The sequence below is a fragment of the Cervus elaphus genome, chromosome 8 (genome assembly GCF_910594005.1).
Source record: "Cervus elaphus chromosome 8, mCerEla1.1, whole genome shotgun sequence".
Lineage (NCBI taxonomy): Eukaryota > Metazoa > Chordata > Mammalia > Artiodactyla > Cervidae > Cervus > Cervus elaphus.
The window spans coordinates 5,209,796-5,233,152 of NC_057822.1; the positions used below are offsets into that span (position 1 = coordinate 5,209,796).

General features: G+C 59.2%; 2 protein-coding genes across 8 annotated transcripts in view; both read right to left on the reverse strand.

Annotated features, from left to right (window-relative positions):
• HSPG2 (heparan sulfate proteoglycan 2) overlaps positions 1-23,357 on the reverse strand; it is a 108,173-nt gene that overhangs the window by 33,902 nt on the left and 50,914 nt on the right. For 5 of the 7 annotated variants that reach the window (XM_043909137.1, XM_043909134.1, XM_043909136.1 and 2 more), the window contains 29 exons: positions 22,937-23,100; positions 22,276-22,455; positions 21,972-22,168; positions 21,716-21,863; positions 20,861-20,988; positions 20,285-20,371; positions 20,137-20,195; positions 19,888-19,955; positions 18,565-18,705; positions 18,266-18,442; positions 17,979-18,158; positions 17,757-17,875; positions 16,774-16,885; positions 16,500-16,613; positions 16,290-16,417; positions 15,809-15,895; positions 15,260-15,309; positions 14,844-14,941; positions 14,397-14,537; positions 13,806-13,997; positions 7,614-7,706; positions 7,223-7,303; positions 6,790-7,020; positions 4,424-4,537; positions 3,117-3,244; positions 2,909-2,995; positions 1,797-1,855; positions 1,440-1,607; positions 1,170-1,280 (listed from right to left, as the gene is read on the reverse strand). In XM_043909137.1, coding sequence (XP_043765072.1) covers positions 1,170-1,280; positions 1,440-1,607; positions 1,797-1,855; positions 2,909-2,995; positions 3,117-3,244; positions 4,424-4,537; positions 6,790-7,020; positions 7,223-7,303; positions 7,614-7,706; positions 13,806-13,997; positions 14,397-14,537; positions 14,844-14,941; positions 15,260-15,309; positions 15,809-15,895; positions 16,290-16,417; positions 16,500-16,613; positions 16,774-16,885; positions 17,757-17,875; positions 17,979-18,158; positions 18,266-18,442; positions 18,565-18,705; positions 19,888-19,955; positions 20,137-20,195; positions 20,285-20,371; positions 20,861-20,988; positions 21,716-21,863; positions 21,972-22,168; positions 22,276-22,455; positions 22,937-23,100 — 3,642 coding nt within the window. The remainder of the gene's footprint in view (positions 1-1,169; positions 1,281-1,439; positions 1,608-1,796; positions 1,856-2,908; positions 2,996-3,116; positions 3,245-4,423; positions 4,538-6,789; positions 7,021-7,222; positions 7,304-7,613; positions 7,707-13,805; positions 13,998-14,396; positions 14,538-14,843; positions 14,942-15,259; positions 15,310-15,808; positions 15,896-16,289; positions 16,418-16,499; positions 16,614-16,773; positions 16,886-17,756; positions 17,876-17,978; positions 18,159-18,265; positions 18,443-18,564; positions 18,706-19,887; positions 19,956-20,136; positions 20,196-20,284; positions 20,372-20,860; positions 20,989-21,715; positions 21,864-21,971; positions 22,169-22,275; positions 22,456-22,936; positions 23,101-23,357) is intronic. The other 2 variants (XM_043909135.1, XM_043909139.1) reach the window with 1 other exon arrangement.
• On the reverse strand, positions 10,367-13,796 carry LOC122698306 (translation initiation factor IF-2-like). Its single transcript, XM_043909140.1, has 3 exons — positions 12,359-13,796; positions 11,696-11,797; positions 10,367-11,125 (listed from the first exon to the last, which is right to left on the reverse strand). Exons 1-3 carry the CDS (start codon positions 12,479-12,481, stop codon positions 10,658-10,660), a joined length of 693 nt encoding a protein of 230 aa, XP_043765075.1. The 5' UTR covers positions 12,482-13,796; the 3' UTR covers positions 10,367-10,657.

A 23,357-nucleotide genomic window follows, 5' to 3' on the forward strand; every position in this document is an offset into this window, starting at 1 on the left:
CGCTTCTGTCAGAGCATCATCTCCGAGAGTTATTTCTCTGCCTGGAGCTGACCTCCTGGGAGCTTCTGACGAGGGGGCCACTCTCTCCAGGAAGCCGTTTCCCCCTGACTTCCAGCCACCCTTCCCCCAGCCTCCTCCTGTCTGCGGGCTGTGCCCACTTGCTCCCTCTTCCATCTGACAAGCTCAAGTTGGGGGTCCCCAGGGCTCTGTCCTGGGTGACTTCATCCTGCCCCCACTCCTGTACCCACAGTTCCCAAATTCATTTTTCTGGCCAGGGCTTCTTTCCTGAGCTCCAGACTCACAGCTCCAAAATGCCCACCTCATGTACACACTTCAGTGTTTCCCCAAACATCTCAAACTTTTAACAGGGCTAAAACCAAACTTGTGATTCCCTGGGACCTGCTGGTGGCCGGGGCTGCCGGGGTCCCGCGCACACGCCCTGGCCCGGTCACTCCTACACCCGCCTGCCTGAATTCTGCAGCAGCTGCGTTTCTTTGCAGGAGGGTTTTCTCAGGTCACTGTGCCTGCCCACAGGGTGGGACAGAACGCAGCAGCCTCAGTGCTCCTGGAACAGGCCCCAGTCAGTGACTGACGGGAGCTAGTGCACGCATAGCCCAGCTCCCTTGGCCCTGGGGCAGCGGGTGGGCGCTGGGGCATGGTGGGGAGGGGTCCGAGGAGCTTGCTTTACTCTGGAGTTCCCCGGTGCTGCCCCGGCTGTGTTCAGCAACACTTGCTCTAAGTGGTAACATGCTCAGGGATATGACACACGCTTTACTGGGTGCCTTCTCCTCTCCATTTCATTTCCCAAATAAACTACATGCACACAAATCTTCGTCTCAGTCTCTGCTTTCGGGGCAGCCCAAATGAAGAAACTGCTGTTGAGTCTCTCTCATCTCAGTAAATGGTGCCCTGTGTACCCAGCTGCTGGAATCCAGACCTTTGGGCATCTTCCTAGACTTTTCTCTCTCTTGGTATTAAGTCCTGCCAGTTCTGCCTGTATCAGTTCTACCATCTTGACGCCATCATCTCTTCCCCTCTTTCTGGCCAGTGTCCTCATCCAGGAGACCACTGTCCCCCTCTGGTAGATGAATGCCCCAGCGGCCTGGGTCTGCAGTGTGCAGCCCGGCCCCAGGACAGGCAGTGCTGGGGACAGGGGACGAGGAACTCACCAGTGACCAGCAGCTCTGCCCGGCTGGTGTTGGCATGATGGAGATTCCGACAGGTGCAAATGTAGACTCCAGCATCCGAGGGCTGGACGCTGGGGAAGTGCAGCTCTGAGCCTGGTGGCGAGGATGGGGGGAGTGCGGCTCATCAGTGAAGATGCAACCCTTTTCCGACCCAGTCCTGCGTGTGGGTCCCTACAGGATCTCAGTAGGGTAGGGGCAGGCCTGTGTCGCCCCTTCCACCTGGGTGGCTGAGGGGCCTGGGGCCACACGCACCTTGATGTCGCTGCTGGGTGCTGCTGGGCAGTGGCCGTCCATCTTCACGAGACCAGTAGAAGTAGTGGGGTGGGTTCCCACTGACCTGGCATCGCAGGGAGTGGGGGCCCCCCTGGGGTACCACACTCCGAGTTGGATGGACCTGCACCACCAGCGGGGCTTGGTCTGCTGGGAGAGGAACGGGGAGGACACTCAGGCAGGAGGCCCCCGCCAGGTACCACGGTCTCAAATCTCCCTGCCCTCCCAAAGACTGGCACACCCCCAACTCACCCTGCTCCCCAGGCCTAGTATCTCTCAGACTCCCTGGGTCCCCTGCCTTGCCCATCACCTCTGACCTAAAACCGCGGACCCACTTACTCTGCGGCAGGCACCGGCCCCCTGGCACATTGGGGTTACCCACGTATCCCGGGGCACACCTGTGAGGAGGAACAACGACAAGCTGTGTCAGGCCCCAGGGGACCCAGTGCCTCTTGGTGGACTTGGGGAGTCAGCTTGGCTCTCTGCCTACCACGGGGTGAGGAGACTCAGCTCAGGGAGGGTTTTCAGAGACCAGAAAGGCCCCAGCGCAGAGCCTCTGTGAGCTGAGAAGGTGGAGTGGGGCAGGGGGAAAGATCAGCAGGTTGGATTCAGGGAAACAGTCATTCAACAAACATTTATGTCCATGGGGTCGCACAGAGTTGGACACGACTGAGTGACTAACAGACACACACACACGCTAAGCAACGTTATGGACGCACAACAGCAAACACGATAAAATCCGTGCCCTTAAGGAAGCACATAAATGAGAGTGAGGGACATGTATGGGGGCTGGGGGGGGCATGGTGGGAGGGGGGGCACCCGTCCAGCCCTGAGAATCAGGATGCTTCCCAGAGGACGAGACTCCTGAGCTGTTCTGTTCCCTTCGAGCAGACTGTACTCAGCAGAGAACGTATCCCTGTTTGTAACTATTCACTTGTAGGCTTACCCACTGTCTTGTCTCTCATTACAGGCAGTAGACTCTATAAGGGTTGGGACTGAATCTGCTTTGCTCATCACTTTATTTCCAACACATTGCCACACTGCATGGCGTACAGTAGAGTCTCAATAAAAATGCGCTGAACAAGGGAATATAGCTGAGCTTTGAAGGCCAAACAGGAGTTAGCCAGGATGAGAGGGGGTGTGTGGACGGAGAATGATCCATGAAGAGCAAAAACAGCACACGTAAAGAACTGAACATGAAGAAGTCAAGAAGGGAAGCCCAGCTAGAATATGGAGTGAGGTGTCAGAAGTGGGATGAGCCTGGTGAATGATAAAGCTACCACCTAAGGAGTTTGGGCTGGTCCCAAGGGCACCGGGGAATCTTGGCAGGGTTTTGGGCAGGGGAGGGACATGATCCTGGTTGGGACCTTTCTGAGCAACATCATCCAGGACTCTCACCTAGGAGTCTCCCCCAGGCCCCGCTCCCTGCATCCCTGCTATAGCAAACTTACTGCTCACAGTACTGGCCGGTGTAGCCAGGCTCACAGGCTGTGCAGCGGTACCCTCCAGCTCCCAGGCTTTCACAGGTGCGGGAGAACCTGGGGTAGGAGGCAAAGCTGAGGCTCTCAGCACCCGCCCCCCTTCCCTGTTCCCTCCACTTTCCCCCAAGAGTCAGTGCGACGCCCTCCACTCCCCAGGGCCTTGAGCAGGGGCACCCACATGTTCTCTGGGTTGGTCAGCGGGCAGGCGCAGGGCTGGCAGTCCTCGGGTGTTCCAGCCGTGGCATCTCCGTAGTAGCCAGGGGCACACTGCTCACAGAACTCCCCGGCAGCGTTGTGTTGGCATTGCTGCAAGGTGCAAGGATGTCAGCCACTTGCTATTTGGCAAAATTTATCCCAAATCATACTATTTGGTAATCCCTTGATCTGGAAATTCCACATTCGTGAGCTTATCTTAAAGAAATAATCAGGGAGGGGCACAATGAATTCACTACAGGATGTTCCATTCATCTCAGCGGTGTTTTTAAAAGCATAATGCTGGAAACATACCAAGAAAAAAGAACCGAGAAAATTAAAAAAGGAAATTCCATCCAAAAAGCTATCAAAAAGGATATTGATTGCATTTCTTACATTTTTCTATCTAAATACCTGGTATCACAGAAAAGTACCCACAAGAGTATATGGGGGCAGAGTTTTGGAAATAAGCCTTAATTGTAAAAAATGTGTGTGCGTTTTATGTTTTTCTCCAAAGAGATCTATTTTTTCTTTAATTAGTGTAGCATAATCCTCGTTTAATATTTAGTTGGTGGTTCTGTCAACCACCTGGTCCTTGCCCACATATCCTGGAGGGTTATACATATATCACTCTGAGAAGTTCAGGTATAAAAAATATTGAAATATTGAAAGATGTCAAGAAGTGAAAAAAAGTTTATCATCAAACACAATGATCCTAGGCGTATTTGCAAAACAAAAGGTATATTAATCTGTGTAAATATTTGCCCAGAAAAAAGAACTCCACAGTCTAATGTTGACAGTGATTACCTCCAGATGGTAGGATTTCAGGGAATTTTAACTTTGTTTTTAAGTTATCTGTACAGTCTGATTCTTTCACAGAAACATGTGTCACACTGGTGACAGGAAATAACAGGAACCAACGTTCTCTAGTTTTCTTGATTTTTGGGGCTGTATCACGTGGCTTGTAGGACCTCAGTTCCCCGGCCAGTGACCGGGCCCATGCCCACTGCAGTGGACGTGTGGAGTCCTAACCACTGGGCCACCAGGGAAGTCCTCTAAAGCATTCTTTATAAAGAAGGATGCTAAACAGCTCTGTTCACCCCACCGTGTCTGCGACCCCTCAATGCCTCAGACCTGCTGGTCCAGGTACTCTGCCCCATAGGATGCGCCCTGTGACTTTGGCCCTGCACTTCCGTCTGAACACACCAAAGCCCACCCACCCCCCAGCCAGCCCTGATACCCCGCCCGGCCCCAGCCACGCGGCCCCCTGCCCTGGCCCTGCGTGCGCCTTACCGAGCAGGCCCCGGTCTCCGGGTGGCAGAGGTCTGAGTGGCCGTTGCATTCACACAGCTCACAGTGGCCGAGGTAGAGTCCACTCCCGGTGCGCGTGTAGCCCGGGGCACAGTCCTAGGGGGCAGAGGGCAGCGTTGGTCTCCATCTCCAACGTGGTCCCACCTGCAGCCAGCAGACCTGGAACTCCCCTCTCCTGCCATCTAGACTCCCACTGGCTCTTGGAGGGGAGATTCCAGGCCCAGCTCCCCTGCCCCAGCATCCCCTCTCAGGAGCCCTTCTCTCCTTTTCCCAGCTCTCCAGAGCTGGGACAGTGTCCACCCCTGTCCTGTCTAGCGTATCCAGTCACGCACATACTGAAATAATAGTTCATCCTTAATGGAGAGGACTCTTGAGAGTCCCTTCGAGAGCCAAGAGATCAAACCAGTCAATCCTAAAGGAAATCAATCCTAACTGTTCATTGGAGGGACTGAAGCTGAGGCTCCAATACTTTGGCTATCAGATGCAAAAAGCTGCCTAATGGGAAAGACTGAAGGCTGGAGGAGAAGGGGGCGACAGAGGATGAAATGGTTGGATGGCATCATTGACTTGATGGACACGAGTTTGAGCAAGCTCCGGGAGGTGGTGAAGGACGGGGGAGCCTGCCGTGCTGCAGTCCATGGGGTTGCAAAGAGTCGGACACGACTTGGTGAGTGAACAACAACAGTGCAGAACCCTTTTCCAGCCCCACGGCTTCGTTCCTAAAAATTCTTCTAGCAGGGTCTTTATGGAAAAACAACCCCTACATGGAAAAAGGCGGGCTCAGGAGACCTGGAGTTGGGGTGACTCCTTAAAGACCTTTATGACCATGTTTACATTTGCCCCATAAAGTGAAGGAGGCAGCACCCACGTAACCAAGGAGGTTTTTACACATCCTAAGTGAGTAATCAGGGGTTCTGAGAACAATGAATTTCTATTCGCTGCCACTTCTTTGAAATCTCTCCAGGCTCTCCCTCCCCGACCATTTCAAAGGGATGTTTATAAATCTGTTTTGTTTCACTGGGGAAAATGTGCACCAAGGATTCTGCCTTCTCTGGGAGTTCTCCTTCAAAATGTGTTGCTTCACACACACACACAAAAAGTGTTGTTTCATAACTTCAAGGGACATGAAGTTCATCTCCTTGGATGTGAAAGTGCTTGTGGCCACGGCAAGCGTGAACAGATACAAAACTGTAGGGACACAGGCTTCTCACCGGGACGTCCCGAGTTGGGTTGGGGGAGCTGGCTGTTCCACGCTTGACCTCCCTGGTGCCCACCTGGCTCCGCAGCCCTCCCCACTCCCCTCCCGCGGTCCCCCTGTCCCCCTTCCACACCCACTCATCCAGTGTTAAGCGGCTGCCTGCTCTGTGCCTGGGGATTCAGGGGTGAGCGGTCAGTGCAGGCCCTGCCCTTGCGCTGTCTCCAGCCGAGCCCTGTAGATGTTCTTGGAGTCCCTCCAACCGCCTCTCCTCTCTTCCACTCCCCACTGCCCTTCCCTCCCAGGCGCGCTCCCTGTCTCTCCCCTGGCCCCAGCCATCTCAGTCACGGTGGGCAGAGGAATTTTCCCGGGGCCCAGTTCCAACCCTAGCGTTCCCTCTGCAGCTTGGCAGTCATCCCTCCTGGGGGAGCCTTCAGGCCTGAAGAAGCAACCCCCCCATCCCACCCAGCTTCCCAGGGGCAACCCTTCTGCTTTGCAGGCTCTGTCCCCACACATTCCGCCTTCTGAGACTTCTGTGCATTCTGTCCTCCTGCCTAGAAGCCTACTCCCATCCACGCTGTTCGCCTCTCGGAGGCACCTCCAGGCTCTGCTTTGGGCTAACTGGTGTCTCCGTTTGTCACCCTGTCTCTGGCGAGCACCCTGAGAGCGTGAGCTGGGTCTTAACTCTGCGGGGTGTAGCCGTGTGCCCTTGGGTAAGTCACACACCTTTCAGAGTCTCATTTTTTAAAAAAATCTGTTAAAAGGGGACCATTGCACCTCTCCCAGCGCTGTTGGGAAGAACATACGCCATGCTGCCAAGCATCTTAAGGTTATGACAGTGATCACGTGTGTGTGTGCTCAGTCGCGATTGACTCTTTCAGACCCTGTGGACCATAGCCTACCAGGCTCCTCTGTCCGTGGGATTTTCCAGGCAAGAATACTGGAGTGGGTTGCCACGTCCACCTCCAGGGGATCTTCCTGACCCAGGGATTGAACCTGGATCTCTCACATCTCTCCTGCATTTGCAGGCAGGTTCTTCACCACTAGTGCCACCTGGGAAGCCCCATGGTGATCACAGGCCATGGAAATCCCAGCTGACCTCTTGCGGATCCAGCTGTGCTGGTGCGGAGGCGGCTGGGTGGGCCACGCTCACCTGGCAGGACGAGCCGACGTAGCCTGGGGGGCAGCGGCATTCCTCCACCTCCAGGGCCCGGGGTCCCTCGGAGGGGCCGGGCTGGGCGACCTCAAGGCTGACCCCGCTGATGCTGGCCGCCAACGGCACGGAGGAGAAGGTGGCTCGGACCAGGACCTCGTCCAGGTCGGCCAGCGCCATCAGGAGGTGCTCGCGGGTGGCTGGCTGTCCGTCGGGCCGGCGCCAGAATTCCTGGGTCGGGGGGGACGACAGCAGATGAAGGTGAGGGGTTGGCCCTGCAGCACCCCCACCCCAACCCCTGCCTCCCCGGCACTGGCTGAGGACAGTGAGGTCAGGACCGGGGTGGAGTAAGAGGCAGGGGAAGCTGGCGTCGAAGCCGGGCTCCAAAGCCGGGTAGGGAGGGTCAGACATGGTGTGGCTGAGTGCCTCTCACCTCTTGGAAAACGACCTCGTAGCTCCTCCTCTCTGGGCCCTGCAGCGCTGGCTGGGAAGCTACCAGCATGATGTTGTTGCCCTGAGGAGACACCAGCAGGATTGGAGGGGAACCGAGGCATTCTTGGGGACAGTAGGACCTCCCCCAGTCCCACCCTCCCATCTCTCCAATCTCCCAAGCTCCTATGCCCTAAGTAGTCAGGTACAGGCCCTGTAGCCGGGCCTCAGCCTCTGTAGTGTCCAGACACATGATGGGGTGGGGACACAGGCCTAACCTGTGGGTGGGTGCCGGGCCAGCTGAGCGCTGGACTTAAAGGGTAGAAACATCAAGGATGCCCCCTGGCCTCCACTGTCCCCCTTCTTCCCACCTGGCGTGGAAGCCCCATGCTCACCGTGATCTGGACGTCGGGGTCAGACAGCGGGCTGCCCTGTGCCCCTGCCGTGTAGGACAGGGTGTATCGCAGCTTCCCGCCATAGGCCGCCACCTGCAAGAGGCAAGCCCTGCAGTCACGCCCTGACTCTGCCCTCCTCTGGGATCTGCGTGACCTGACAGGTGAGGGGGCGGAGCCTCGGGAGGCCTTTCTGCACCTGTGCTGTGCCCCCAGCCAACCAGAGGCCCATGGTCACCTAGGTGACGACACCCATCAGCCCCCTCACAGTCTCAGACCTGGGGGCAGCGTGCCCCTGAGAAGCCTCTATTCCATTTTGTAGGGTTCCCCCTTTCCCACGGTCTCTGATCCCAGCAAACAAGCTCTAAGCTCCTTCCAATAACAGAATTTCTTATAAAGCAGACAGGGGTAATGACCGTGAGCACCACGGGGAGGTTGTAGAAGGCTCAGAAGTTCTCAGCTATGGCAGAGGCGGCAGGCGAGGCTGACAGCCCCTTAGAACTCCTGCCATCTGGGTAGGCGGTTTCTGTTTGCTCAGGATCCATGTCCCCCGTTTTTGCACACTGCAGTCCTGGCTGCCTCCAGAGGAAGCTACGTCCTACAGACAGGCTGTGTGGTTTGAGGGGCCCGCCCCCTCCTCCTCTATAGGATCGGCCTGAGCCAGGTCTGACCAGTCTGCATATTCCACCACTTCCTTTCTCTGCTCCATCACTGATGAGCACGTGAACCTGGCATGTCTGCTCTATTGAAACAGGAAAACTCCCCTGACAAGTCAGATGGGAAGCTAGAGGATGGTGCCAAGTGAGATAAAGTCCTAATGAGTCGCTGGATCCAGCCATGCCTGACAGCAGATACCCTTGGGTTCTGTAGTTGCAAGAGCTGATAGATTCTTTGTTGCAGACAAGCCTGCTAGAGTTGGCCTTCCCACTGCTCACAACTGGAAGAGTCCTTCTGTTTGCTGCTGGGGGCTTCCCACGTGAGTAGCCAAGACCCCAACTCTGCCCCACATGACTTCCCTTTCTCTCTCTGCCTCCAGGGCAGAGATCCGGATCAATGCCACACTGTGTCAGGCCTACTCCATTTGTTCATTTGTGTTCATTGAGTTGGCTAGCATTTAATAAACGCCTACTGACAACATGCCAGGTCTGGGCTACACAGGCCCCGAGGACATTCTCCACAAGCTCAGGGTGAGGGAAGGAATCTATGGGCATAACCAGCAAACCATGAAACAACTGGTTTCCCATTTTCTTTGGATGCCAGCAAGCTCACTGCCATGTCCAAGGTCAGGTTACAGGTTGTACATCAGGGTAGCTAAGGGAGTGGACTCTGTAGTCTAATATGGGGGTTCAAGTCCAGCTGTGCTGTTTGGACAGCCTTGGACACGTCACTTAATTTCTCTGAGCCCAACTTGCCTCCCATGGAAATGGGAATAAAATTAACATTAATACCTACGTTAAAAGGTAGAATGAGGATTAAGTAATGAAGGCCACGTAAAGCCCTGCACTCAGCACAGAGCCTGCTGACTCCTCTCTGCACCAGCTCCACTTTGCTTCCAGCAGATTTTTCCTATCTTCATGGCCCCCTGGACCAAACTGTCTTGTCCTCCTCTCTGAACAATATTTTATTGCCTATTTTCTGTATTCTTAAAAGGCACTCTAAATCATTTTTGGAACAATACAAATACAAATGCCATGCGAGAACTTCCCTAGTGGTCCAGTGGTTAAGTATCTGCCTGCCAATGCAGGGAACATGGGTTTGATCCCTGGTCTGGAAAGATAACTGAGCCAATGCACCCACTACTGAGCCTGGGCTCTAGAGCCACTCTGCAACAGAAGCCCATATACAACACAGAGACCCTTGGAGAGCAAGGAGATCCAACCGGTCAGTCCTAAAGGAAATCAGTCCTGGGTGTTCATTGGAAGGACTGATGCTGAAGCTGAAGCTCCAATACTTGGGCCACCTGATGTGAAGAACTGACTCATTGGAAGAGACCCTGACGCTGGGAAAGATTGAAGGCAGGAGGAGAAGGGGACGACAGAGGATGAGATGGTTGGATGGCATCATCGACTCAATGGACATGAGCTTGAGCAAACTCTGGGAGGTAGTGAAGGACAGGGAAGCCTGGTTTGCTGCAGTCCATGGGGTCGCAAAGGGCACTTGGACACGACTTAGCGACTGAACAACAACAACGCAGCATGTGGTAAGTACTTAATGCTCCCTGAATGAATAAGTACAGCCCAAGAGCTAGGTCAGTGATCTGAATACAGGGTAAAGGCAGGCCAAAGAAGACGTGTCTTACCTCCCAGTTCAGAGAGGGGCCTGTGGCTCGCTGAAGGGTAAGGGCTGCGCTGGGTTCAACCTCAGCACCACTGGGACCTGAGCGTGGATCTCTGCTCTGGGATTTGGTCTACCCAACTGTGTCATGAAACGTCTTGACAAGGGGCCCTCTGACATTTCAGGATCTGATGACACCCCTATCCACCCCTCCGCAAATCCTTGTTACCTTGTTCCCCAGGAAGGTTCTGGGCAGCTGCCAATAATAGAGCCTTTCAGGAAGCAGAGGGAAGCCTTTGTAGGAGAGAGAGAACTAGGACAGAAGGACAGGTGGTGAGAGTGGATGGAGCTGGCCAGGGGGCCAAGAGGGCAGAGGTGGGCCCGACAGGGGGCGAGCACAGACCCTGGAGGGAAGCCCAGGAGGGCAGAGGTGGGCCCGACAGGGGGTGAGCAGACCCTGGAGGGAAGCCCAGGAGGGCAGAGGTGGGCCCGACAGCGGGTGAGCACAGACCCTGGAGGGAAGCCCAGGAGGGCGGAGGGATGGAGACCCCACCCCTGCCCCCACAGTGCAGGCCCTGGCCCTGCCCTCTGGACATCCTGCTCCCCACCGTCTGGGTCCGGACACCCCGCAGCTCTCGCTGGCTGCGGCTTGGGTCAATATCTGCTTATATCTGGCAGTGCGTCCCCTGTGGACCCCAGGATGATTGACGGGGCACCCCAGAGAACGTTTTGAAATTTAGTGGCTGTTCTGGTGTGGATTTAAAAATGCAAAACTAGCATAAATGAGCTGGTACAGGCTTGGTATAAAGAAAAAAAAAATGGGAATAAATATCTGTCCAAGTAGGGTGCAGAAACGGGCAGAATTTGTGACGTTGGTTCAGTGACAACTGAAAACGTGGTGCTTGAGGGAGGGGTCCCTTGGTGGGTGACTCGGCACATACCTGAGCACCCGCTGCAGAAGACAGGGAAGCAGAGAAGGCAGAGGAGGAGGGGGAGAAGGAGGGGGAGGAGGAGGAGGGGGAGAAGGAGGAGGGGGAGGAGGAGGGGAAGGAGGAGGAGGGGGAGGAGGGGGAGGAGGAGGAGGGGAAGGAGGAGGAGGGGGAGGAGGGCGGCGCTGCTTGCAGAGCAGCTGCAGGCTGAGGATGGGGCGAGAGTCTCTGGGGAGGGGCCGGGGGCTGGGCGGCAAAGCTGGAGAGGAGCTGCCAGATTTCAGCATCCATCCGCCTTTGGGCCTCATCCACCTGGGGGACCGGGAGAGGGGGGACAGAGGAGAGGAGCAGGGGGACAGAAAGGAGCCTGTGGGGCCCTGCCGACACCCGGGGGCCCGGGGCCCGCCTGCCGCCCACTGCCGTGGCCTCTGTTTCCACACGTGGATGCCTGACGCTCCGCCTCTCATCCCTACTGCCCCCTCGCTCCTCACGAGCCTGGGGGGGCGCCACCTGGGAAGGGCCAAGGCTGTGGGGAGAAGCTCAGGCAACGGGTGACCTGGCAAGAGAGGTGCGGCAGACAGCTCTGGCCAAGCCTGGGCTAGAGGGGCTGGAGGCAGCCCCAGGGCCACGCGTACTGGGGAGATGGCTCCCCGGGTCTCACGCTCCATGCGGGCCCATGGTACCTGCCTAAGCCACTCGCAGCTCGGCAATGCCTCTCAAGGAACACTGCAGTGGTCCAGGCATCAGGCTGGGACCCAGCCTGGGGGAAAGTGACGCAGGAAGGCCAGGGGCTCAGCCCCAGGCTCCTACTTGGGACTCTGCTCTCAGGGTTCCTCCCCGGGGCCCCAGACGCAGCCTGTCCCCGGGCGGGCCTTGAGTTACCTGTGAGAACCGCTGTGCCCGGCCCTTGCCCTGTGGGGGCCCCGGGATTCTGCCAGTGGTTATGGCTGCCCGCAACTGCTCCTCTGAGAGGGACGTGCGGTTCTGATGGGCAGAGGGCACAGGCCAGATCAGGACCACCGCCCCCCACCCCCAGAGCCCTAGAGCTGGAGCCCTGGGGAGCGTCCTCTCCCCATGGATGCAGCGGCCAGGAAGGCCCACCCGGGCTGGGGAGCAAGGCGCACGTGCCCCTCTGCAGGCTGGCACACAGAAGTCCACTCCAGGCCGCTGGAGGGCTGGACACACAGGGGGTTAACGGAGGCTGCTTGGGAGGCAGTGCTGGGGTAACCTGGCGGGCCAGGGACCATCACGTGGTTTAGCCTCCAGCTGGTGTCCCTGCCTACCAGCCAGCACTCTGGCCACAGGCAGGGTTGGCACTAGCACCCAAGCACACGGTACGTGAGGCACCCTCCCGGCTCTAACTCCTGGCATCACAGGGTGTGGGCGCAGCCCTGCCCCGGCCGTGGGCCTTCAGGCACCACCTGGGTCCATGCGCTCCCACATTGTCTGGGGTGCCGGGTGTCTCGCCATGCGGGGCGGAGGGCATCCAAGAACACACCATGCCCAGGTCACATCATGGTCATACCACTCAGATCGCAGGCCTACCTGGTGAGCCCGTCGCATCCGAGCAAAATATGCCTCCCTCTGTAGGACACAAGGAAATGCCAGGAGAGGGCGTGAGAGAGAGAGAGAGAGCAAGGTCTGGGAGATGCAGGGAGCAGACACCATGGCCAGGAAAGGAAGAGAAGGGAGAAGAGACTAGAAGGAAGCCAGTCCTGGGAGGAGTCTGGCATCTGTGAGTCTGTCCAAGGAGGAGGGACAGAGGAGCCTCAGAACCCTCCATCTGAAGTGTCCCTGACTTTCCTAGGACCCTGGGCTTGGGGACACATCTGCTTCAACGCTGGCCTCAACCAGCAGGCGACACCTGAACCAAGACCTGCTTTCCCTGGGTGTGGCCAGGTGGCCTCGACTGCTCACGGAACCCGTTTAGGTGGCCACCCTGGAGTCCACCCCAAGAGCCTGAGACCCACAGCACCTCCCTCACCATCGTCCCATCATCCCTGCACTAGACCATGACTCTGGAGGAGCAAAGCCTGTGAGCATCTGTGACTAGTGTTTAAGGGTGGCCTCTGAGCTGGTTGGGCTTCCCTTGTGGCTCAGCTGGTAAAGAATCCGCCTGCAATGCGGGAACCTTGGCTTCCATCCCTGGGTCGGGAAGATCCCCTGGAGAAGGGAAAGGCCACCCACTCCAGTTTCCTGGCCTGGAGAATTCCAAGACTGTATAGTCCATGGGGTCGCAAAGACTTGGACACGACTGAGCGACTTTCACTTTCACTTTTTCAGAGCTGGTTTGCATCCCAGCATTGCCATCTTCAGGCTGTGGGAGCCCAGGCAAGTTCCCTAACCTCTCACCCCAGTTTCCTCACCAGTGCAAAAGGGCAGCAGTTGTCCTTAGCTCCTAAGTTGTGACTTACGACCTGTACTGGGTTGGCCGAAACGTTCATTCGGATTTTTCCGTAACAGTTTACAGAAAAACCAAACGAGTTTTCTGGCCAGTCCGATACAAGGCCTCACAATCGCACCCAGCACACAGGAAAAGCTCAAAAAGCATGACCTATGATAAGAGCACCCAACACCAAGCAGAGGGCCGACAGCACGGAGCGAACTCCACGGGAGCCAATGAATGAAACTGAAACCGCGTCTCGTTTGTCCAAGTGTTTCCCGGGGCCTCGCCCAGGACCTGTTGGTTGACTAATTGTGCGAAAGGTAATAATCATAAACAGGCGAGCGCTTACTATGCACCAGGCACCAGCTCTAATTCTCCAAACTGCCCTGGAGCTGAGGTTTATCACCAGGCAGCCAGCTGGGAAGTGGCAGGGCTGGGTGGAGGCCTGTCTGACCCCCAAAGGCAGCAGCCACGACGCGGCCGTCGCCTGCCTGCCAGCCCACACTGCTCTGAAGCCAGCTCGTGTCTGAGTCCCTGCTGCCCGGGGCCTGGCTCAGAGCTGGTGATCGGGGAGGGTGGTCTGCCAGGCCCTGCGGCGCATCCCACCTTGTCTCCCTGGAACGTCTCCGGGAGCTGCCAGTAGAAGGACTCATGGCCAAGGTGGGCGAAGTTGCCGAAAGAGAGCTGGGTGCCCTCGGTCACGGGTTCCACAGTGAAGCCTGCGGTCAGGCGGCTGTTCCGCTGTGGGTTCACCAGGGCAAAGCCTTGGAAGTCCCCAGGGGCAAAGCGGGTGGTGATCTGACAGCAGGAAAAAGGAGGGTGGGGGTCAGTCTGGGCCCTGGGCAGGCCCCTGGGTGGGGGAGGGACACAGGAGGTCCCTGGAGTGGGGAAAGTGAAGGGGGTCTGGTAAAATCGGGCCTGGGACAGAAGTCGTGGGGGAATGGAGACCATGGCTGGGGGGAGGAGGGAAGGCTGGGATCGGGGCTGACCTGAGCAATAATGGGGCGGTGGGGAGAGGGCCTGAAGGGGACTGGCGGGGGTGGCTGGGACCTGTGTTTACGTGGGCAGTGATGAAGGCACGGGAACAGGGAGTGGGGATGCCGCTGGGCCGGGTGCCTCACCGGCCCGGCCCCAGGGATGAGCCGGGAGAGGCAGGCAGGCGGCCCCCCGGGCTAAGGGAGCGTCCGGGACTCTTACCAGGTGGCGAGTGTAGGAGGAGCTGGCGCACTGCTGGGTGACACCCATGCAGAAGCAGGGCAGGCAGCCGTCCGGGTTGCTGGCGCTCAGATGGAAGTGGTGGGGCCGGCACTGGCTGCAGGTGAGGCCTTCCACCTGGGCCTGCAGGACGGACCGAAAGGCGGGGGCGCGGAGCCTGGATGGGTCTCTTGCACGGCTGGCAGCCTTCGAGGCCAGTCTTCCCAGCCATTTCTGGGGGTTCTGGGGGGGCCCCTGCTGCACCCAGGCCTAGGTCCCAGCTCCCATCGGATGCTGCCTGACTTACCTCGAGGCCGCGAGCAGTGGGGAGGGGACGGGCCCCGCGAGGACAGGGGGGCAGGGACAGGCCCGAAGGCAGGGCGGCAGGGAAGGCCGGGAGCCCGTCTCGGCCGCGCTTCGGGCCCCGTGCGGGCCGGGGCTGGGACTAACCTTGCACTGGCATTGTCCAGCAGCGTCACACTGGGTGCTGACGCTGCCCTGGGGGTCGCAGCCGCAACCGATCTGCTCCGGCAACTGGCCGTCGCCTCCTGAGGCGGAGGGAAGCCACAGCTGGAACCCCAAACCCACCACCAAGCATCCCCATTCCCACCACCCTCTGGGCATCTGACGCTCCACCCGAGCGAACAAGTGTTTGCTTCTGAACACCCGTCACGTGCAGGCATTGGACACATTCACAGACGCCCTCTGGGGTTGGGTGGGCCTTTTACCTCCCCCATTTTACAGGTAAAGAAGCCGAGGTTCAGAGAGGTAAAGTCACTTTCCCTATGTTGGAGGAGAACAAAGGCTCTGTCCTAGCTCCATCCCCAGGGTGGCCAGATCCCCAAAGCCTCCCCAAGCCTACTCACTTCGACAGGGCTGGCCCTGGCTGGGGTTGCCATGGTAACCTGGTGCACACCTGCGGTGAGAGAAGGTGCCGGGTGAATGGAGGGAAGAACCACCGGGCTGTGCTGGGGGCCCTGAACGGGACTCGGCGACCTCCGAGTGCCGGAAGAACCAATCAGCCTAACTCACCCATTGCACAGATGGAGAAGTAGGGGGGAGAAGAGGGGCAGGGACAGGCAACAGGCCATGGAACCAGTGAGATCAGCAGGGTCCAAGGCCTCAAACCCAGGACTTTCACCAAGAATGAGGGGTTTCTGGGAAGACTTTGGCCTCACTGGGGATTGGAGTGTTGGGAGTTGGGAGTGAACTGCAGGTCTAGATCTCTGAGGGTCTCAAATGTCAGGCGAAACGTTCAGGCTCTTGGGGGTGGGGTGGGGTGGGGGACGCTGATTGTCCCCTGGGGGCCTGTGTGAGGCAGAGTGGGGGGCTTCTGCTCCCTGCTGCTCAGGAGGGCCAGGCCCAGCCCACCTCCAGGGGCAACCCCTCCTGCAAACTCCCCACCCTGCCCTCACCTCTCACAGTGACGCCCGCTGTGGCCTGGGGAACACGCATCACAGGTGGGGTGGCCGTCTGTGTCCAGAAAGCAAGTGTGGGTGGCTCTGCGGAGGTAGGGGGTGAATTTCCAGTTAGAAGGTCAGTGGCTCTTCCTTCAGGACCAGGGGGGAAAGGGTGAGGAGGAGGGGCCACGTGAATTAACACGTCCTGAGAGCCAGCTATGTGCCAGGGTCTGCGCTAAGAGTTCCGTGGCTTCATCTCATGCTCACAGTAGGGGCCAAGGGGTGTGTGTGGGCGGGGGTGGGGGGGGTTACTTCATTATCCCCATTTCACAGATGAGGAAGCTGAGGCCTAGAGAGGAAAGTGTATATCATACAAAGTGACACAGTGAGGGAGCGGTAAGGCCACTGCCTCTCAGGAGGGCCTGGAGGAAGGGAATCTGGGACAGAGCACTGGGCCTTTCGGGAAGGGGCAGGCTCGGGCAGGGGCTGGACGCACTGGCCGGCAGCGGGCGCTCCGTGGCAGGGGCACGGCTGGCAGTCGTGTGGTGTCCCACGCCGGGCGTCCCCGTAGTACCCGGGCTGGCACTGCTCACAGCGGGGGCCCTCTGTGTGGTGCTGACATTCCTGGGGCAGGCAGACCGTGGGGTCGAGGCTGGGCCTGGAGGCCGCAGACCCCGGGGGCAGGGGGCAAAGGCGGGGGGCTCACCTGGCAGGCGCCCGTCTCAGGCTCACAGACCTCGGTGTGGCCGTGGCAGCTGCAGCGTTCGCAGGTGCCCAGGTAGAGGCCACTGGGCATGCGTGTGTAGCCTGCGTCACAGTCCTGGGCGCAGCAAGAGGGGCTTTCCTCAGGGCCCGCTCTGGGTTGGGACCGCCTGATGGCCAGGGTGGGCATGGGGAGGTGGGAGAGCTAAGGGAGGAGGAGCCGGGGAGCACTGCCCTGGAGGGGGCTGGCTGGACAGGTGGGCGGCGCCCAGGCTCACCTGGCAGGACGGACCGCGGTACCCAGGCGGGCAGGCACACTGCTCCACCTCCAGCGCAGGGTCCTGGCCGGTGTCCTCGGGCACGGCCACGTCCATGCTGATGCCGGAGATCCTGGGGGTGGCAAGGACCCCGGTGTGAATGAGCACTCCCGCAGGACCTATGCACAATCCCTGGGGCCCTACACCTGATCACCTCATTAATCCTCCCAGCAGCCCTGCGGCGATGCTACGGGGGCCCCGCCCAACTCTCTCTACCTGGGTGTCCATCCCTCAGCAGCCACAAGGACTGACGAAAGGCTTATACCTGAAACTTTCTCCAGGGAATGAGCCTTCCTCACGGGGAGAGGTCCCACCAACCTACTCCCTTAGGGGGACCAATGACAGACAGGCCCAGGGTACAAAGGTCCCTGTGGCTCACACAGGATGACTCTGCAGGGCTCCGTGGTGATGAGACCCAGGCTGGTCTCTCCCTGAAACCGCTCCCTTGCCTGGCCACTTCCTCCTCCTGTCTCCTTCCCTCCCAGGTTCTCCTTGCCAATGACTCAAATCCCCATCTCTGACTTTGCTCCTTGGGAACTCCACCTCAGACAAGCCCTATGATAGAGGAACTATTAGAATCTCCGTTCTGTTGTTGTTTACTTGCTAAGTCGTGTCTTACTCTTTTGCAACCCCATGAACAGTAGCTCCTCTGTCCGTGGGGTTTCCCAGGCAAGAATACTGGAGCAGGTTGCCATTTCCTTCTCCAGGGGATCTTCCCGATCCAGGGATCGAACCTGCGTCTCCTGCATTGGCAGGCGGGTTCTTTACCACTGAGCCACCTGGGAAGCCCTACCATCTACATTTCACAGGTGAGAAAATGAGGCACAGCAAGGCCGCAGAGCCGGAAAGCGGCAGAGCTGGCAGTCCGCCTGCCCCACGTTGCACCGCTAAGCCTGGAGCCACCGCCCAGTCCCTTCCTGTCCTCCCGCCCTGGCCCCGGACACCTGCTCTCAGCTGGCCGCTGGGTGTAGGATGCCTGGATCAGGAGAGTGTCGACGTCCGCCAGGGCCATCAGCAGGTGCTCCCGCGTGGCCGGCTGCCCGTCAGGCCGCTTCCACGCTTGCTGCCGAAGAAAGAGCGTGTGGGCTGCAGTCCCTGACGTCCTGACGCCCGAGTGAGGGGCTCAGGGAGCCCCCCGGGAGGTCTCCTGGGACGGCGCTGCTCACCTCCCAGAAGGGCACAGTGAAGGTGCTGGGCTGGCCGGAGCTGGGCTCCTGGGAGGTGTGGTGCTCCAAGACGATGTTATTGCCCTGCAGGACCACCAGCGGCTGCCCATGCAGGGGCGCGGAGCCAGGCTGGGGCCGCTGGGTCACCGTAAAGCGCAGCTCTCCACCATAGGAGGTCACCTGGGACCCAAGGGGGACAGGCACTCAGCTGGGGCCCCCACCGTGGGGTCCTGCCACAACTCGGACCGCCTCCTCCTCCTCAAAGGCCCCAGGCAGCCCCTGCCCACCTTGTCCCCCAGGAAGCGTGAAGGGAGGCTCCAGAAGTAGGGCCCAGGCGGCAGGCTGTGGAAGGAGGAGAAGACCAGTTCCCCGGGCGAGGGCGACGAGATGCCCTCGCTGGTGTTGTGGGTGCCCGCGGGGTTGGTCAGGCTGAACCGAGTGGGCTCCTCGGAGGCCCCCAGCACCTGATAGAGGCGGGAGAAGAGGCCGGGATGGGGGCCGTGGCCTGCCCCTCGGCCCCGGGTCCACCCATCCCTGGGCTCGGCGGTCCCGCCCGTCTGGCCAGCCCCCCTCCTCGCCTAGGTACCTGGGCACGGCGCCAGGAGGAGCTGGTGCACTGGCGGCTGACGCCCATGCAGAAGCACTTGAGGCAGCCGTCGGGGTTGCGGGCGCTCAGGTGGAAAGAGCCGGCCACACACTCGTTGCACAGGTGCCCGACCACGTTGTTCTGCAGGGACAGAGCTGGGAGCTGCAGGCTGGCCCACGGGAGGCGGGGGCGGGGCGGGGATGGGCGCTCCCTGCAGCTTCCGGTCTAAACTACCCACATTCCGGACAGGAACCCAAGGCCAGGGGGAGCCCTGGAAAGAGCACGCTTAGGAGGGCTGGCCGCCGTGTGAACAACAATTCGCAATTAATGGAGCTTATACAACCAATCATTTTCCTTTTTTCTCTGTGGCTGCTAGGGAGCTCACGAATAAATTTTAGACTTGAAATATAGCAAGTGGTGAAAATAATTGTTGTTGTTCAGTCACTAAAGTCGTGTCTGACTCTTTTGTGACCCCCATGGACAGTAAGTAGCTGATCAGGCTCCAGTGTCCAAGGGATTTCCCAGGCAAGAATGCTGGAGCGGGTTGCCATTTCCTTCCCCAGGGCATCTTCCCAACCCAGGGATCGAACCCAGGTCTCCTGCCTAGCAGGTGGATTCTTTACCAACTGTGCCACCTGGGAAGTCCTGCTTAAAATAACTCCTGCTATTATTAACGGTCTGTTTAATGCACCGTGCTAGTTTCTATTCAACCAGCACCTCATTTAGTTTCTTTATTTTTTTTTTTTCCATTTAATTTCTTGAAGTCCCTTGAGAGGGATGGGCTATTTCCATGCTTCACGCAAGGAAACCAAGGCTCACGGATGGGAAATGATTGACATGGGGTGACCAGCTTGCTGATCCACTCCAGGATGGAAGGTGGGAGTAAAGTGCTTGATTTCCAAATCTGTCCACTTCTTTGTTCTGTAGACACCTGAGGCTCCCGATCTCAGGCAAACCATTTCCCTCCTCTGAGCTCCCATCTCCTCACCTCTGAATTGGTGATGCTAATAGCTACGCCATCATGTCTACGTGGAATGAAAGCATGGTCAGAGCAAAGGTCCGATGGTCACACAAAGGATGGACCTGAGCCTGGAACCCAGGTCACCTGCCTGTCAAACCAGTTGCTTCTTCCTGACACTGGGCCACTTCTCATGAGGGGTCGGGGGAGTCTAGCTGGCCAGACCTATAGGCCTGCAGTGGAGGCCACCACCCACTGGCTAAGGAGCCAGGGAGAGGATGCAGCCTCCTTCCTCCTCCTCCTCCTCCCAGCTGCGGGCCGGAACCCAGGGCCCCAGGGGTGCGGGGTGGGGAGGGCACGCGTACCTTGCAGAGACAGGCCTCCCCGGAGGACCCGGTGCTGCCTCGCTCATCACAGCGCACGATCTGCTGGGCTGGAGACGCAAAGTTGGTGTTGGCAGGGAAGGTGGGAACAAGATGGACATAATCTGGACAGAATGGGGGGGGGTGTGGGGCGCTCCCCAAGGACCAGAGGGAGTTTGTGCTGGACCAGGGCCTCAGGCCTGGGGGTGGGTGGCCTGGGAAGGTGCCGTGGATGGCGTGTGTGATACTCACTGGTGGGCCTGCACTTCCCATTGGGCTGGATGGGGTTGCCCTCGTAGCCGGCGGCACAGCTGGGAGAGACAGAAGGTGGTTAGAGGTGCTCCCAGGCCCCCCACCCACTGTGGCCTGCTTCTCCCGGCCCCTACGGGCTCTCGCTCACCTCTCACAGCGGCGGCCTGTGTAGCCTGGGGCACATGCGTCACACGTGGCTTGGCCGTCCGTGTCTAGGAAGCAGGTGTCTGAGAACCTGTGGGAACGAGGCGGACAGGACGTGGGGCAGGGCTGCAATGTGGGGCCGGGCCAGGGCTCACAGACCCACTCTGGGAGTGACCACTGTCCACAGGGACACAGCAGGCCACGAGGCCCATCTGCCCTATTTTTACTTTTTTAAAGATATTTTATTTATTTTGACCACTCTGTGAGGCATGTGGGATCTCAGTTCCCCAGTCAGGGTTTGAACTCAGGCCCCCTGCAGAGGAAGCACAGAATCTTGACCGCTGGACCCCCAGGGAAGTCCCGAGGCCCACCTCCTCTAGATCTGCAGCACTGGAAAGAAAGAGGGGTCCGTTGTACGGAAAAGGAGGCAGGCCCAGAGAGGTCAAGGGGCCAAGGGTAATTTATCGACCAGGGGAACCTCCAAAACCAGGTCTCCCCTCTCCCTGCCCAGAGGATGCCCCAGGCCCACTCCCCTGTCTGCGCCCCCTGCCCTGCCTGCCCCTCCCGAGCCGGGTCTGACCTGCGGGAGGCGTCGATGTACGGGCACGGGCAGGGCCGGCAGGCCGTGGCTGTGGCTTTGGTGGCGTCCCCGAAGAAGCCCGCCTTGCATTTGTTGCACTGAGGTCCCTCCGTGTTGTGCTGGCAGTTCTTGGGGGAAGGGGAAGGAGGTGCTCAGGTTGGCAGAGCAGTCCTGTGCCCCCGCCCCCCACAACGACGTGGGACCACACCGGACCAGACGGGGCTCCGTGAGGGTGGGCCTCTGAGGCCGACTGGATCAGTGTCCCCGGTTGTGCAGGAATCACCCCACAGCTTTGCACACAGGGGAACATCAGCTCTATCCTGACAGGGCGTTCATCACCCCACATCACAGCCTGTCCCACAGACAGTTCCAAATACCTGCTCTGTACTGACTGAAACCCACATCCTCCTTCCAATCCACACCCATTGGCCAGTTCTGCCCTCTGGAGGCGGATCCTCCTAGCCCTGACAGCTGTTTGGGGACTTGGAGATAATTGTCCTCCCTGCTTAAACCTTCTCTCAGCTCCCAATTCCAGAGCCCTCCATCATTCCTAAGAAACAATGTAAGATTTATAGGCTCCTTCCTCTTAGGAATGGCCTGCTTAGGGCCATGTTTTACACCATACTCTCCAGGATTGATCGGTCTGACCAGAGTGAAGAGTAAGACTTTCACCTCCCTTATCTGGACATAATATCTCTGTTAATGCATCCAGAGGTCACGAGAACTTGTGTGGCAGCCACAGCAGTCATTCTGGAGGCTTGTGCTAAGCATGCGGGCACAAGGAACTCTCAGCCGGAACCTCCCACCCTGCCCTCGCCCCTAGCCAGTGTCCAAGTGCCAGACGGCATAACTCACCAGGCAGTGGCCATACACAGGGTCACAAGAGCTGGCGTGGCCATTGCAGTTGCAGCCAGAGCAGGTGCCCAGGTAGGGCCCCCCGGGCACGCGGGTGAAGTGGGTGTCACAGCTCTCACAGGACAAGCCGGAATAGCCGATGGGGCATCTGCGGGGACAGAACCAAGACTGTGGCTGCAGGGACCGCGAAGCCTGGCGGTTTCTCCCCGACCTCTGCCAGGGCCTCTGCGGTCCCCGGCCCGGCTGGGTCAGGCACCTGCACTCCTCGACGCTGTGGGCGCGGCCGTGGCTGGTGGCGTAGGTGACGGTGGTGTCCATGGCGACGTCACTCAGCCCCACGCTGGCCATCTTGTGGTCGTACACCGTCTGGATGAGCACCGCCTCCAGGCTCTGTAGCACCTGCAGCATCTCCGCCCGCTGCACCGGCCGGCCGGACTCGTGGACCCAGTGCTCCTGGGTGGGGAACAGAGGCCGGGGGGCAGGGGGGCGGGTCGTGCATCAGAACCTGCCCAGCCTGTACCCCCGTCACCGCCAGCCCCGAGGGAGCGGGCCCCACGTACCTCAGAGAACTGGACCTGGCGCTGGTTCGGAACCCCCGGCTGGGTGGGCGTGTGGCCCCGGGAGAGCAGGCGGTGGCCGGCGCCCACAAGGACCACGTCCGGCCGCTGCACCGGCTCCAGCGAGCCGCGCGCCAGCTCATAGCGCACCCTGTAGCGCAGGGAGCCCCCGTAGGAGTCCACCTGGCCGGGACGGGCGGGTCAGGGCCGGGCAGCCGTGGGCACACGCGATGCCCGCTGGGTGCCCCCTCCTCCCTCACTCTGTGTCACCTGTGCCGTGTGCCGGGCACGGGGGTGGGCACAGGGAAGCAAAAATGATGGCACTTGGGCTCTGCCTTCGGGGTGCTTAGCCCAGTTTGGGGGAAGAGTCTGATGATACTGTGTAAAAGGTGCCCAGGGAGACCAGAGCGGGGCCACTGAGCCCAGCTTAGACGTGGGGAGTGGTCCAGGAGGGTTTTTCCAAAAGCTGCATCAGCTCTTCTCCCATCCTGACCACAGCGGGCAGAGACTCTGCCCTGAATGAACGAGGGCACTAGGACACCTCTCCCAGACAGAGACTGCCCCGATGCCCCCCTCCCAGCTTTAGAGGGAGCGGAGCCCAGGCAGGCTCCGAGTATGGACGCGGGGGGACTGGGCCCCTCCCCACCCAGGGCGGCCCCTTCACCTTGTTGCCCAGAAACTGCTCGGGCAGAGCCCAGAAGGAGTCGTGGACCAGGAAGCGTCGGGACAGGTCGACCAGCTGGAACTCCTGCAGAGCGGTGTCGATCTGCAGCTGGGTGGAGGAGACGGGTGGCATGCCGGGCTGCGTGGGCATCGTCACGTTCACGCCTGGGGGGCACAGGGGAGGGATGAGCACCACGCATGTGCCTGCCCGAGACAGCCACCCGGGTGGTAGTCCAGAGAGACGGAAAATTCTGGGAGAAGTGTGATTTAGAGGGAACGTCAGTCTCTCTCCCAAAATCAAATAAAAGCCAAGTTGTTTTTTTTTTCCCCTCCTAAATTCCTGGAGCAGCATTTCCCAAAGCACTCCCCAGCAAAGCCAAAGCTGCCAAATGATGGGGGGACCATTTGGGAACCCCAGGGTC